General features: G+C 44.1%; 1 protein-coding gene and 1 long non-coding RNA gene across 3 annotated transcripts in view; one reads left to right on the top strand and one right to left on the bottom strand.

Annotated features, from left to right (window-relative positions):
* Nucleotides 1-7,223: 7,223 nt before the first annotated feature.
* Slc22a15 (solute carrier family 22 member 15) overlaps nt 7,224-14,962 on the top strand; it is a 57,518-nt gene continuing 49,779 nt past the window's right edge. Inside the window, exon 1 of one of the 2 annotated variants that reach the window (XR_004119731.1) lies at nt 7,224-7,835. Coding sequence is in view for 1 of the 2 variants with exons in the window: in XM_031374992.1 (XP_031230852.1) it covers nt 7,749-7,835 (87 nt within the window). In the remaining variant the exon portion in view is untranslated. The remainder of the gene's footprint in view (nt 7,836-14,962) is intronic. The other variant, XM_031374992.1, reaches the window with a different exon arrangement.
* LOC116093513 lies at nt 10,917-12,123 on the bottom strand. Its single transcript, XR_004119732.1, has 2 exons — nt 11,869-12,123; nt 10,917-11,027 (listed from the first exon to the last, which is right to left on the bottom strand). It is a non-coding gene; the product is annotated as an uncharacterized LOC116093513 (long non-coding RNA).

Below are 14,962 nucleotides of genomic sequence, written 5' to 3'. Positions count from 1 at the left end.
ATAACTTTGTAGTATGACTTTCGGTGCAGGGAAAGAAGATCCCTCTATATCCTTCCTGTGGCAGATACTCCTGTGCTACAACTTCCTCTTCCTCCTCCTTGCTTTCACACCGTCATCTCATTCAGTACTGCCAGGAAGGAGAAGTCTTCCCCAGGAGTCGGTGAGCTCAGCAAAGAAAGGGCTTTACGCCATTGAACACTGTTGTTAGGACTAGAGCAGACCAGCTTTTTACTGAGCCAGAAATCAGCAACGGCAATGAATGTAAAATGTGGGAGACTCTCAGAATCACGACACCTTATTTCTGAGCCTGAGTAGACCAAGCACATCAAACTCCATTCTCTGAAGTCTACAGAACTCTGTTTCCCACAAGCAATAAACACTTGACTTACAAGCCCCTGGAGGTCACGCCAGAAACACATGGCTTATTCTCACCCTTGTGCAGTACTCCACCGACTGCACTGATTTGGAGCAATTTCAGTAAGTCTCCATACATAAACCCTGGGAAACTAAGGGGCATTTGTTTCTATGCAGGGTAAATTTTGATCCATCCAATTGAATCATAACCTCAATTTATTGAGCCCATGCGTATACCAAATTCTTCATTCCAGCCTCTTTCTCCTATTATAGAACTCTTTGATGCAAGAAACAGCAGCAGCAATAACAGGAGCAGCAGCACCACTGACGGTTTCATTAAAGATGGGCACTCAGGGATGAATCTGTTGAATTAAATGAATGTCCTATTATCTAGGCTTCGTGCCTCTTGGACAATATATAAAATTAGACTCTCAGCAAGCAAACCACTCTACTATCTAAATTCAAGCATAATTAATGGCTAATTTCTCTCATATTTCTCTCCTTTAACCTCCTGAATCTTGTCTAGCTCTGTTTACACTTATCTGCTAAGGATAGAGGTGCAGAAATAGCCAAATTTCTCCACATTAATTGGGGGTCCGTTTAATGTTTTTCACCAACTTAACAATGGCTTATGAATGAAAGTTGTTTCAAAAGCCTAGAAGACAGAGACAGCATCCATCCATATCCCAGGGAACACTGTTTTCTTTTCCCTTTGTTTTCTTGCCCTTCCCTCCTACGGATCCATCCTGGAGACCCTGTTGGCTTCCTTGTGAGCTGTGCATACCTACCATATATGCTTTACGGTTTTTGTCCATTTATTGTTGACACAGATATGTGTACAACAGCTGTCTTTACCAAGGTAAGCTGCTGTGACACTCACAATACAGTGTTCTCTCAGTGTGAATGAAGGTTTTGCAGAGGAAAATATTCTTCACATGATGAAAGAAAGAAAGACAGACAGTTGTACCCCTGAGTATATGTAGCTGGTGTAGAACACTTACTGCACACTAAATATCTCGCACACCCAATTACCAATGAAACAAAGGGCACCGTACAGCTTAGGGACACAGGTTCACCAGTGAGGAAGACAGTGATGGCTGATATGGGCTTCAAAGTTGATCTTTAGCTTTCTTTTATAGGTATGCTTTCAAAGGGCATTTGATAAGACACTGTATCCAAAACATTATTTTAATTTTTAAATTGTTAATAAAAAAACAATGTAAGCTGGGCAGTGGTGGTGCACACCTTTAATCCCAGCACTTGGGAGGCAGAGGCAGGCAGATTTTCGAGTTCTAGGCCAGCCTGGTCTACAGAGTGAGTTCCAGGGCAGCCAGGGCTATATAGAGAAACCCTATCTCGAAAATAAACAAACAAACAAAAAACCAACCAACCAAAACAAAACAAAACAAAACCAATGTGTACTGTTCCTGATTTGTAAGTAAAGATACAGATATTATAAAATTATGGTAAAAAAAAAATCTTAAGGAAAAGCAAAATGAGGTGGAGGCAGGAGGTCAGATGAGGGAAATTCATGCTCAGATGGAAGCCATTGCTGAGAGCCACAAAATGCAATACCTTGAACCTCAGGAGAGCTTTAATTAGCCCGGCTCTTTCTAGAGCTTCTAGAGCGCATGCTCAGAAGCTGTGTTGCTAACAGTAAATTAGGGCATGGAAACCCAGCAGGAGCCTGCCTGGGTTAAGTGAGGAGGGCAGGATCTTAAAGAGACAACAGTCATTTAAAAGACCCATGTTGGCCCCACCACTCTGGCATAGACCCTCTACCACAAACCTCCACAATGTGGCTTATGGCCTCAGTTACCAGCACCTCCACTCTTTTAATCTGGCTTTCAGGACTGAATTTGGAGGTGAATCCTGGTTTCACCCTGATTATATTTGCAAACTATAATCGCTATCAACTTGGGCTGATTTTACTTTAAATGTGACTTTGTTTCTCCTTCTGTTGTTCTTCGGGTTTCTCTGTCTGGGTCTTGCTTTCATTTTTCCACTGGTGTATCTTACGTGTATTTTCCACCTCACTGCTGCCATATTAGATGATGTAAATCAGATCTCTCCAATTTAGAACAACATCCGGATGATCCTCTTTACCTGTAGAACAGTATCCAACTTGTCTGCTGGCCTCCCAGGAAGCCTTGCCTCACACACTCTCCAGGCTGCACTGTCTGTTTCCAGGAGACCATTTCTTCTGACATGTGTGCCTGTGTGTATGCACACACACACACACATACACACACATATATGTATGTACATATATGCACATATATGTATATATGGTTTTGAATATAGGATACAAGAGGCTCCCTTCTACTTAACAATATATTAATTTAACTATATGTCATATATAATGTCAATTTTAATTTTTTTCACATAAATACTTCCTGATATCAAAGAAAGGAGTTTAAAGTTAAATACTCATTGCTGGGTGTATGGGCGCACGCCTTTAATCCCAGCACCTGGGAGACAGAGGTAGGAGAAACTGAGTTTGAGGCCAGCCTGGTCTACAAAGTGAGTTCACGAACTACTACACAGAGAAACCCTGTCTTTGAAAAAAAAAAAAAGTTTGATACATGTCTCTTTGATCCAAAATGGGATGAAGCCTTGTTAAGGTTCTGTGCAACTCGAGCACAGTTGAGAGAACTGAAGGGAGGCCAAGATGGTCCCAATGCCTTTGAATAAATGGCTATATACAGGGCATGAATGCCAGGGTGGTACTGCTAACTAGGCACTGAGTGAATTAATACACCACAGAGCAGCACAATCAAAGTTACCTTTCCTGCTAAGAATTATCATTTGTCTCTTTCCACACACATAACATCCATAAGCTGACCCATAGCCTCCCAGCTTGCTATTAAAAGAGCTTGGGCTATTAAATAATACATTATCACTATCATGAAAAACATGCCTATTTTTTGTCTTCTTGTTTCTATATTAAAAATAATTATTCTTAGCAATGAAAAATGTTCTGAATGTTTCTAATCAAAACTCTCCATATGAGCCTTGAGGCCCAGGTTAGACTCAGGAAGCTGAGAAAGGAAGGCTGCTGCTTGTCTGCTCTCTGCTCTGCTCTTTATCCACCCTGAGAAGGCAGCCCACATTCTCGGAACACGAGGACTCACTTCTACTAAGCCTCCCTTAGGCTTCACAGATGTATCTAGAAGGTTGTCTCCTAGGTAATTTAAAACCTTGCCAAGCTGACAATCATTTATAAACATTTCCAGAATGTGACATCATTGTGCCCCTCTCCCACCCGCCAAGTACTCTCAGATACAGTATTCCTAAAACCTTGCATAGATTCTTAATCACTTTGCAAAGAGGATACACACATAGAATCTGTGTAGAATGTATAGATAAAAACATTGTGGAAAAGCACAGTTATGTAGGTGTTAAAAGCTGTAAGTGTAACTTCTAAAACACTAACAATGATGTGACCCCCAGCCCCCAGAGTAGCGAAAGGAAGATAGATTTAAACAATAGATTAAATCCCAGCACTTGGGAGACAGGGGAAGTATATCTCTGAATTGATGTCCATCCTGGTCTACAAAGTGAGTTCCAGGCCAGCCAGGGGTACATAGTGAGATGTTGTCTTTAAAAATATATGTAATAATCCAATAGATGACCCAGAAAGTTAAAGGAAGCACAGGATGGCAGAAATAATTTTGACTCTACAATTCATCACAAATATAGAGAGATTTATTCTCCTACTAAAATGCCTAGTATAGGTATATGTCTTTAATCCCAGCAATCAGGAGGCAGAGGGGCAGAGGGACAGAGGCAGAGGCAGGTGGACTCCTGTGAGTTCAAAGATAGTCTAGTCTACATATCAAGTTTCAGGGCACCAAAGGCTAAATAGGAAGACTTGGTCTCAAAAACCACAAAACAAAAACAAATCAAACAGACAAAACAAAGGAACAAACAATAGACTACCAGGTTGAATGGAAAGACAGAGACTGTAGAAAGAATATCTGTGTATTGTGTGGATGCATCACCTGTCAATTTAAAAACCTTGGAGCTAGGCTCTTCTCTGGCTAAATATAACTTAAGATAACACATTTATTTTAATCTACATTTACTACATGGCTGTATACCTGTGCTCAGGTACCATGTGTCTGTCTCCTCACATCTTCCTGGGTGGCTTTTCCGCCTGTCTTTATCCCAGAATTCTTTCTCCTTCTGGATGTCCCACCTCATATTTCCTGTCTAAGCCATAGGCCATAGGCTTTTTAAATGACCAATCAGGGATAACTTGGGGCAAGGTTACATAGCATCACTTGGTGTACTGAGGATCTCCTTTCCTTGAGGCAGCCAGGGCCAGTATTTAGCATTACAAGCCAAACCTCAACAAGAGAATATCAAGATGAATGAAAAAAGGAAGTCCTCCTTCCATAAACATCCAAATGAAGAAACGGTAGACAAAAGGTAAAAATAAGATGAAGAATATGACAAGAATTCAAGGGAAGTATTAATAATAAACAAGTAAGATATTGTCTTCTTGTGAACCAATAAATTTAAAAAGAGAATCTAAAAAGAAAATAATTCTGGAAGATGTTGATATAGTTATTAAAATTGATATAAACCTTTAGTATGAATGCCAATGATTTTAGTAAGATCATAAGTATGATGTACTTACAGAATGTTCTAAACCCAACAAATGAAAACCATGTGTTATTTTCAACACATATGGTGCAGTTTTTTACAATGAATACATTCTAATATAATGATGCTAGGTCTTAGGAAAAGTCAGACAGCTCCAGGATTTAGTATTGTCTTTGTCCACAAAATGTTCAAATAAATAATAAATTTAAAAATGTTTAAAAGGCACAACTTTTAACTGGAAAGTTAAAAGGAATACTCAAAAATATAACATTGGTTAAAGAGCAAGTTGCAGTACCACGATGTACTTTAAATCAAAATACTGCTTAGGAGAACTTGTAAATAAGGGCAAAATAGCACTTAGAGAATTGTATACCCTTTCATATCATCAGTCTTTACAAAGGAGAATTGTAGCAAGGTGTAGTGGGCCAGCCTGCTCTCTCAGCAGTCTAGAAGACAAAGGCGGGAAGAGCAGGAGTTTAAGGATAGCCTTGGCTATATAACAAATTTGAAGCCAACTTGGGGGAACAGCAGTACCTACCTCAAATAAATCAAAGATGGGTAGGGGGAGACTTGAATGTAAACAAGCTAAACACTGAAGCTATCTAGCTAGTAAAAGAACTACAAAGTAACAAAGCTAAACAAAATATAGGAAAAATTCCAAAGGCTGCAAACTACAATTTTATATTCAAATATTTCCTATGTAGAAAAAAATGTGGGGAAAATGCAAAACAAATAATGAATTATTAAAAGATAATGTAACACACTAAATAAAGTATGTCATAATAAAAATAATGAGAAATGGGGTGTAAATATAGCCAGATCATGATTTGAGAGGGCAAAATGAGCAAGTTTATTCCCAAAACAGTGGTAAATAAAAACTGAAACATTTTTAGAAAAAAAAATAGTAAAAGTTCTTTAATAAGAAACAAAGTCATGTGACTCCTCTCCTTCCCCTCCCCCTCTTCTTACAGAGAGCACTGCCTGCCAAGAAAACTAGATCCATATGGTTAAAGGGAAGTTTTGCCACTTATCTTTGTAGTCCTGGCTGCCGGGGATTTCACTCTGTGGAGGAGCCTAGCCTCTGATTCCCCAGTGCTGGGATCAAAGGTCTGTGCTGCCTCTATGGCTGCTGCCACCACCACTGACTTGAGCACTTCCAATTCATCTCAGGTGGCAACCACACTGACTACTTCCTACCCTCCCATAGTCAACATTGTATCCTTCTGTTACAATAGTTAGGTAGATGACAGCTAAAGGGCAGTTATAAACGGTAGACACAATTAATGGGAAATTAATTGTGGGAGCACAACAAGGATGCTTGCAAGACCAGGGGACCCTCCGGGTCATCCATTATACTCTGTATTATATTCAGGGGATGGTTCGTCTTAATGATCAAAACCTAGCCTCAGCTGGGACGGAAGTTCCTACTCATTCAACTCAGTGAGGAGCAGTCTAGAGTAGGTTGGCCCTGGACATGCTTCTGAGGGTTTTTTTTTTTTAAATTGGACTGAGTTAGGAAGGCCCACCCTGAATATGAGTGAGGCCATTCATGGGTTGGGCCCTAGTCTGAATGAATGAGGCATGGAACTAGCTGATCACTGGCGAGCATGTCCATCCGTTCACTGCCCTCTGTTCTTGCTGGTGGATGTCATGTTACTAGCTGCTTAAGTTCCTGGTGCCTTGACTTCCCAGCAACGATGGACTCTGAGAGGAATTGTGAGCCAGAGATAAACTCTTTCTCCCCTAAGTTTCTTCTGTCACCCTATTATCACACCAACAGAAAACAAAGGTAAACAGAATTTAGATCAGTGGTTCTCAACCTTCCTAATGCAGTGACCCTTTAACACAGTTCCTCATGTTGTGGTGACCTCCCCCCACCAACTATAAAATTACTTTTGCTATTTCATAACTGTAATTTTGCTACTGTTGTGAATCGTAATGTAAATATCTGATAGATGACCCTTGTGAAAGGGTCTTTGGTCCTGACCCCACAGGTTGAGAAATGCTGGTTTAGATCCTTGCAAATAGTTTAAAAACAAAACAACATTAGGAATAGGGCCATGAGAGAACTAACGCTGGTAATCTGTCCCCACACCTCTCCAGCCCTGTGGCAAACTCCACTGACAGATCTTGGCGACCAGGACCCCCCTACCCTTGTGCCTTGTCGGTGAGCCACTTCTAAGTGGGTGTCGCGAGGCGCGGAGCTTACATCTAACCCTGGACCTAAAGCAGGACAAAGGAGGAAGGGGACAGATGCCTCCCGGCCCTCTTCTCGGAAGGCTCTAGAGCTCTGAGCGCCCCAGCATTCCACCGCTTTGTGCGAAGGGGCGAACCCCGCGGGACGCGGCGTGGAGCTGCCGGCCCCTCCCGTGAGTCGCGGTGGCCGCCCGCGCCGCACCCACTTCCTCTTTCCCTTCCGCGCGCCAGCCAACCGCTCGCCAAAAATTCCTGTCACTTCTGACAGGAAGCGAGGAGGCCGCGCCGGGGCGACCAGCCGCGCATCTCCGCCGCGCCCGCCCGCCCGCCCGGGACCTGGTCCGCTGCAGGGTCCCGCCGGCGCCTGGGCCGCAGCCCCGCCCGGTCCTCCACCCCCGGCTGGGCCCAAACCTCCGTCCCCGCCTTGGCTGCGGCCCGCCCGGTCTTCCTTCCCTCCCCGTCCCCGCCGCTCGGCCCTGCGTCCCCACCCGGCCCAGTCCTCGGTGCCCCGGTAGCCCGGTCTTCAGCCGCCGCGCAGGCAGGTCCTCCGTCGCGGTGGCGGCCGGCTCCTGGGGCGCGAGCCCGCCATGGAGGTGGAGGAGGCGTTCCAGGCGGTGGGCGAGATGGGCCTCTACCAGATGTACTTATGCTTCCTGCTGGCCGTGCTGCTGCAGGTGAGTCCCCGGCTCCCCGCGGCCCCCCGGGCGGGCGCTCTCAGCTCAGCCTGGCCCCAGGGGTGGCGCGAGAGCGCCGGGCGGGAGGGGTCGGGCGCCGCGCCGTGGCGGGCCAGCCACGGAGCTCTCCCAGGCTGTCACCCAGAACCTGGCACTGACACTTCACCACCAGAGCTAGTTGGGAGATGAAACCATTACCTGGGATCCGCTGCAAAAAAAAATCAAAACCCGAGGGCTCTAACACCTTGCAGTCTAAGACAGAGACAGCGTGGACAACCTGCTCACAAAAGATCGGGGTCTAGGGCAGCCTCCTTCAGCCCTCGCTGAGATCGAGGGGACTTCCTATCAAGGGGGCTTTCCCATACACGGGAATTTATTTCTGTCTGGTTAAAGTTCTGTTGGGTTACTAAGCTCTGAAGCCAGCTTTGGTCTAGGATTAAAATGATACCATCTAAATAGTGTGATTCGTTGTATAGAATTCTCAGAACCCAATTGCGCACCTAGACCTAAAACTCTTCATTGATTCTAGGGGGCCTTGGGCTCTTCAAGAGGTTCACTCTTGAAATCATAGCACTATGGAAACTGAGGCAGGAGAACGATGGTTCTTCTTCCAGGCAAATTCAAAGCCAGCCTGAGAGGCTCAGATTGTCCCTGGGAAGCAGGTCAGTGGTAAAGCCCTAGCATGTGCAAGGCTCTGGGTTTGATTCCCACCGTGGGAGCCAGTAAATGAAGCTTGCTCCCTCCTCAGGAGGCCCGCATTCCTGGGATGAAGTGTTCTGTGATGAGGCAAGTTGACAGCTGACCTAAGTAGTTAAGGTGTTATTCCATGGGAAGTACTGGCTGGACGCGCTTATAAACAGAGCCCACAAGTTTCTTCAACATTGTGTGATGTTGCGGCAGGAAGAGAGGCAGTAAGATAAAACTTGAACTACTGATTCTCTTTCCCCATTAAAATCTTCAGTTGACTTCAGCACCAGGCAGAACAGTGGTTCAAGTGGTGACACTTGGGAACCCTCCTCTTAGCAGAGTTAAGAACTAGTATAGAGAAATAGAACTGTAAGTGCAATGTCTGGTCTTCACGTACATTGGTTTCTTTGACAATATTCTAACCAGAAGTTCCAAGTACATAGCCCCTCTCCTGGCAATCCCTTCTATCCACCTCTCCACTCTCCACTTCCTGTGTTAGCATCGTCTTGCCTGCTTAGTCAGGTGGCTGCCAACTTAGAATAAAATCTTGAGTTTGGTACTGAAAAGACCAGTATTCTGGGCCAGGACCTGTTAACTTTCCTGGGTTTTTATCCCTCCATTGGCAGCTGGAGATCCAGGGCCTTGTGTTTTTTATACGAGAGCTTCACTGCTGATCTACACCTTATTCCCACCCCTCCCAGGCTTTTATTAATGGTCAACCTAGTTCATCATATTTTGTTAAGGGAGAGTTCCAAGGCCAGAATCTTTTTGCTCAGCAACTGTCAGTTGATTTATGGTCACCATTTGCCAGGTTTTCAAGTGTTATTGGCAACGGATGATTGTTTATCTTGTAGGTGTGGACCGTATGGGCCACCATGTCTTTCCTCCACCTTAGTTCCACAGAAAGACAACTTTAGGATGCGATGTGGCTGAATGGATAGCTGGTTCTTCTGGAACCCCTGCTGTACACAAGTGATGAGGTCACATCATAAGCGCTATTGAAAACCTTACTGTATCAGAGTCTAAGTCCAGCCCGTTGCAACAGAAGGGTTCAGCCATGAAGAGAACCTGTCATTCTCACTGCCTGCATCCTCAATGAAAAAGATGCCTCTGACTGTAGACTTAAACATGTGCAAGAAGTCAGAGCAGATGAAGGCAGACCCAGGTGAAGGAGCAGTTGCAGGCCCAGCTGCTGTACTGTACTGCGTGGCATGAGCTAGCCGATACGTGACAGGGAACATGGGACACCAAAGCACCCACTGCAACCTTTTGAGCACAAACCCAAAAAGCAGACCTTCACATTCACACCCCTTCCCTAGATCTTGCCTGCAATATTTTTTGGAGGTCATCTCAGACAAGAATATCCCAGACAACACTTGAGCTTGTAATATTGTGTGTATCTTTGGTAGTTCCATCTGCCAAAGGATGGCTGTATTGATAATGGATTGGACTTTTCTGTTGATTTACTTACAAAAAAAAAAAAATTGAATTGAGGGCTGGTGAGCTAGCTCAGCCAGGTATGGTGTCTGGTGCCAAGCCTGAAGACCTGAGTTCAGTTCCCTGGACCCACATGGTAGAAGGAGAGACCCAGATTGTCCCACAATTTGTCCTCTGACATGTGGACCCCACCCCCATATTTATACTTATTAGATACAAATCTAATACAATTTTAGAAATTAAACTGATTTAGAAGAAACTAGTGAATAAAAGCTTGTAGGACATAGACCTAGAGCATTTTAAGGACATCTCATGGCAGAGTTTGGAAGAAACTGAGTTAGCTCTGGGGTATTTTCATGGAACCCTAAGAAGTGTGCTCTCTGCTCTCCCTCCTGACCGGCTATTGCTTTTAAGAATTCCTCCCCCTAGAGGCCCTTGGTCCTGTGAAGGCTGTATACCCCAGTGTAGGGGAATGCCAGGGCTAGGTTGGTGAGCAGGGGGAGGGGGCGAGGGAATAGCGGGTATTTTGGAGGGGAAACCAGGCCTCAAACTCACAGAGATCCTTCTGCCTCTGCTCCCTAAGTGTTGTGATCAAAGGCATGCACCACCATGCCTGGCCCTAAACTGCTGGGTTTGACTATCTTTCTGCCATACCATTGTAGAAGGAATAAGTTTAAACACATATGATATGCTGTTGTCATAGTGGTACAAAGAGGGTCTAGATGGTGCATGAATATATCTTTCTTTACAGTTCTTTAGAAAGTTAGAGTTTAACTCTATATATAGTTATGCAAAGTACTGTTTCCCCTAGTGAGAAATACATCCAACCAATGCCTTGGAAAGGAAGGAAGGAGATTGCAGTTTCCTGCAGCCTTTAGAAAGATGAGCAGCTGAACTTGAAGCTTAGGTTTAGAGAGAAACCTGAAGGTAATTTTAGATGGAAAAACACCATTGCAGAATTGGAGAATACCTTATATTTGTGCTTCCATGTGTATTAGATGGGGCTGGAGAGATGGCTCAGGAGTTGAGTCCTTCCTGATCTTCCAGGGAAAAGTTGTCTATGTCATACTGGAATAAGTAAAGAGAGGCTACTGTGGGTGTGGTAAAGCTTGGGGGAAGGGATTCTTAACAAAACAATAGCCCAGTCAGAGGAGGGAGGTCAGACAGCACGTTTCTTAGGGTTCCATGAAAATAACCCAGGCTTACTCAGCTTCTTCCAAACTCCGTAGAGTGATGTCCGTAAAGGTGCTGAACCTGAGTTTGGTTCCCAGTACCCTATCAGGCAACTTACAACTACCTGTAGCCAGTTCTAGAGGCTCCCACCCTCTTCTGGTCTCCACTGACACCTCGACATACACACCGTGTGGCATGCACTCACAGAGACACATACACTATATTAAAACAAATGAGTGAACAAATGACCGCGAATCTATTTTGAAGCTGATGAGAAATAGTCTCAGTCTGCACCCCTGATCCAGGATTTGCCTATTTAAGTTTGGGAAGCCCTGGTCCATATTGTTGCCATAGTACTGCACAAACTTGCTGTTCAGTAGAGAAGTATTCCATTGGACCCTCTGGATAGGCTTGTTAGATGGGAGGGCATTAGACAGAGGCATATACTAACATCCAGTTGTACTGCAAGAAGATAGGAGGTTTAGAGAGGTGTAGCTGAGCGTGGGAAGTCATGCCTAGGTGGTGAGTAGGCCAGTACAGAAAGCTTGAGTGCAGACTAGTGAGCAACTGGGTTAGTATGTTTTGACCTGAAGAGTTTGTTGAGGCATTTCAGGAGACTGAGCTGGTGATACAGTGTAAATGGACTAGAGCGGAGAGAGGAGGCACCAGTCATTTAGAATGTGTGAGTCCCACATTTAAAACCCCTCAAGTGCATCCTTATCAGCAAGATACCCACTCAATAACTAAGAATGCTCTCTGCTCCAGACACCAGGCGTGTGGTCTTGCTTTCACGACTAAGGGCTTACTCACACAGTGTTTCTAGTTGACCAGTTAAACAACTGAGTTCTAAGCGCATAAAGGATTTTTGTTCTTTATGTTCCCCTGAAAAAGATCTGTCCACAGAGTTAGGTGACCCCTACTCTCATCTTGGTTTTGCTGTTACAGGAAACCTTGAGTGGTTTTTAATTGCTCTGTGTCTTGTTCCAACTCACAAAGTAAAGCTCAGGCATAGCCATGACTTCACAGTGCAGGGTTGTGATGCTTTCCCCAGACACATTATGAAAGCCTATAATGGTGTTACTACAAAATTACTCTAGAAACCTTCACTTTCAGAAACAAATTTTCAATACCCTTGAGTCATTTTTGTAATTTTAATTACACTGGGGCGGGTGGGGATGGGGGTGGAAGGGGAATCCAGCCATCTGGGGCACTTGCTCTTCCCTGGAGCTAGAGCCAGAGGAGATAATGATTTATCGAAGATGTTGTTAGTCCCACACAGGAGGAGAACAAGTGGTGGTTTCTCATTGTGGCTTTAAAGCCCATCGTTGGTAGTGTGATTTCATTAGACAAAAATGTGGATGTGTGTATACATGGTAACGGCAGAGTGGTAGTAAAGAATGAGAGACCACTTTGGCTCTCTGGGGGACAGAGGAGGATGTGAACTGTGTCACGGTCAAAATGGTGAACCAAGGAAAAGCACCCCCATGTTCTGAGTACATCCCATGGATGGTTGTGTCATCTTTGACTTCATGTGACCGTGTAATCCAGGATGTGCCTCTTGGATGGAAGACTGACATTTCGTGGGCTTCGAACCTTACCTCTCTGACCTTATCTCATGGTTCCTTGTGTAGTATTTATTATATGGCATGCTGCTACCTGCCTACTGTGTCTTGCTGATGAGTAATAAAAACAAGCATGACCATGGGCTAGCACTGCATGGAAGAGTTCCATATGTTAGCCTCTTTGTTAGCATAAAATGATGAATGCATGTATTAAGGATCTTGAATATGTGTGTGTATCACATCAGGCACACTCAAGCTTGTCCATAAAGGGGCAAGGAGACGTTGTAAGAGGTGGGAGGAGGAGGAGAGGATGGAAGAGCGTGTACTACTCTTACAGACAGCTAGGGATGAAGAGAGCTCACACTGCTTCACAAAGATGATGATGATTACCCATTCATTTTGAACTGCTTTCCCCAAATTGTAGTATATACTAAGAACAGTGTGACAGTCATAATAAAGCAAAACTCAAATGAGAGGACCCCTTAGGGCATTCCCTCTTTTATCTGGAATATTGCTTGTCCTAGAGCAATCCAGATAAAACCATTATGTGCTAACATGCATTCAACAGAAACGTAGACTAGGAATGGCACATAGCTAACATTATAAAAACATGTACTATTATTACTGATGTCCTTCTTGGTCATTTATTCATCCCCTTGTTGAGTGTGAGGACCCCGGGTTATTTACTGTGGAAACCCAAAGATGAATCAGACATAACAAACATGCATGAGCAGAACTCCTGGGCCATTGGAGAGGAAGCTGAGTAGGTAAGGAAGCAGGTAAATGAAGTGGACTTCCAGAGAATGAGAGCATTCTAACGATGCTGACAGGAGATGGCGCCTCCAGGGAAAGGAGCAGAGTGCACAGAAGTAGAAGGGGGCACAGTTACAGAGGGAACGTGGCTGGTTTGTTTTGCCTGATGAAAGGCTGTGCTTTGAGTCATCTCCTGCATTCCCTTGGCCCATGTTTTTCATTTCTTCATACCCATCAATTAAATTTCAGCAGATTGTAATCAGAGGGGCAGTTACTAAGTGGATGAAAGTGGCTTCGTAATTATAGCTACTGCTAGATGTGTAATCTATTTGTTCTTGTGATTATTAAGGTTTTTATTTTTATAAGCTGATTGCCTCCTCTTCTAAAATGTCCTTAATAGCATGCAAATAAGATCCAGGAAGTATGCAAGCCTAGGAACAGATTTTCCCTCTGCACCTTATAAGAAATCTTACAGCATAAGGACCCATGGTACCTTTGCCCTTCTCCCAGAAGGTCCACAGTCTATAGACTCAAAGTAGATTGGGACTGCCTTGTGCCTCCTCAGCCTTACCAAGAGGGAAGAAATCACAACCCATGTTTTGCATTTGCTTCTGATATAGTGCACAAAATGTCACAATTTCTTTCTCTTTCCATAACTAATTCTATCATCTGCCACTGATAAATGGCTGTGCTGTTGGCTCTTCTATTTACCTGCTTAGCCCCTGCAGAATGGTGTGGAAAGAGCCCCCAGCTAGAGTTCTCGGTGGACAGAAGAGGATCCTTCTGACAGACTCCCTGTCTTCATGTGCCTAGTCAGCCCTCATGGCCACACAATGATAGAAATCACATGCTTTGTATCTACTTAGTCTGTTTATTTTAAGATCAAGCTCAAAGTCAACAGAGATCTTATTTCCTTGAAATAAGATCTTCTTAACCTGCAGACTAATTACGTATTTTCTTAGTGAATTTTAAATCAGAGATAGTCATCCAACAATGAGAGCTAACTCAAACAGATGTCCGTATCAGTAAAGTCTGATGGGGCTCAATACCCCCATAAACCCAACTGTGAGAAGCCACAAGATCTCGAGCAATCAGCAGATGGCACATGAATTGGTGCTGTATTTCTTCTTCGTTAGTGGACAGTTACAGTTAGAGTAAACAAAGATTAAATACAGCTACCAGTTGCAATCTGAATATGCCTGAGATTTTGAAGCTTTTTAAGTCTTACAAGTTGCGTGCCACATTTTAAAACAACATCTTTAGATCATGAATCCAAAGCCAAGAGCCTCCAGGCTCCCAGTAACAGATTTTTTTTTTTTTTTTGAGCTGAAAACACTGGGCTGAGAAGAAAATAACTAGAATATCAATCTTTTAAACCAGCGCCAGCAATGTGGGCCCTGTGCCAGTGTTGGACAATGTCACACAAAGCCCACAGCATCAGACACATTGCAGAGATGGAAGGAAAACTGTCTAAGGAAGCAGCGTGCTCTGGGAGTGCACCGCTGATGGCCCTCT

The sequence above is a fragment of the Mastomys coucha genome, unplaced genomic scaffold (genome assembly GCF_008632895.1).
Source record: "Mastomys coucha isolate ucsf_1 unplaced genomic scaffold, UCSF_Mcou_1 pScaffold16, whole genome shotgun sequence".
NCBI classification, from domain to species: Eukaryota; Metazoa; Chordata; class Mammalia; order Rodentia; family Muridae; genus Mastomys; species Mastomys coucha.
This window is presented reverse-complemented; position numbering and strand designations above follow the sequence as displayed.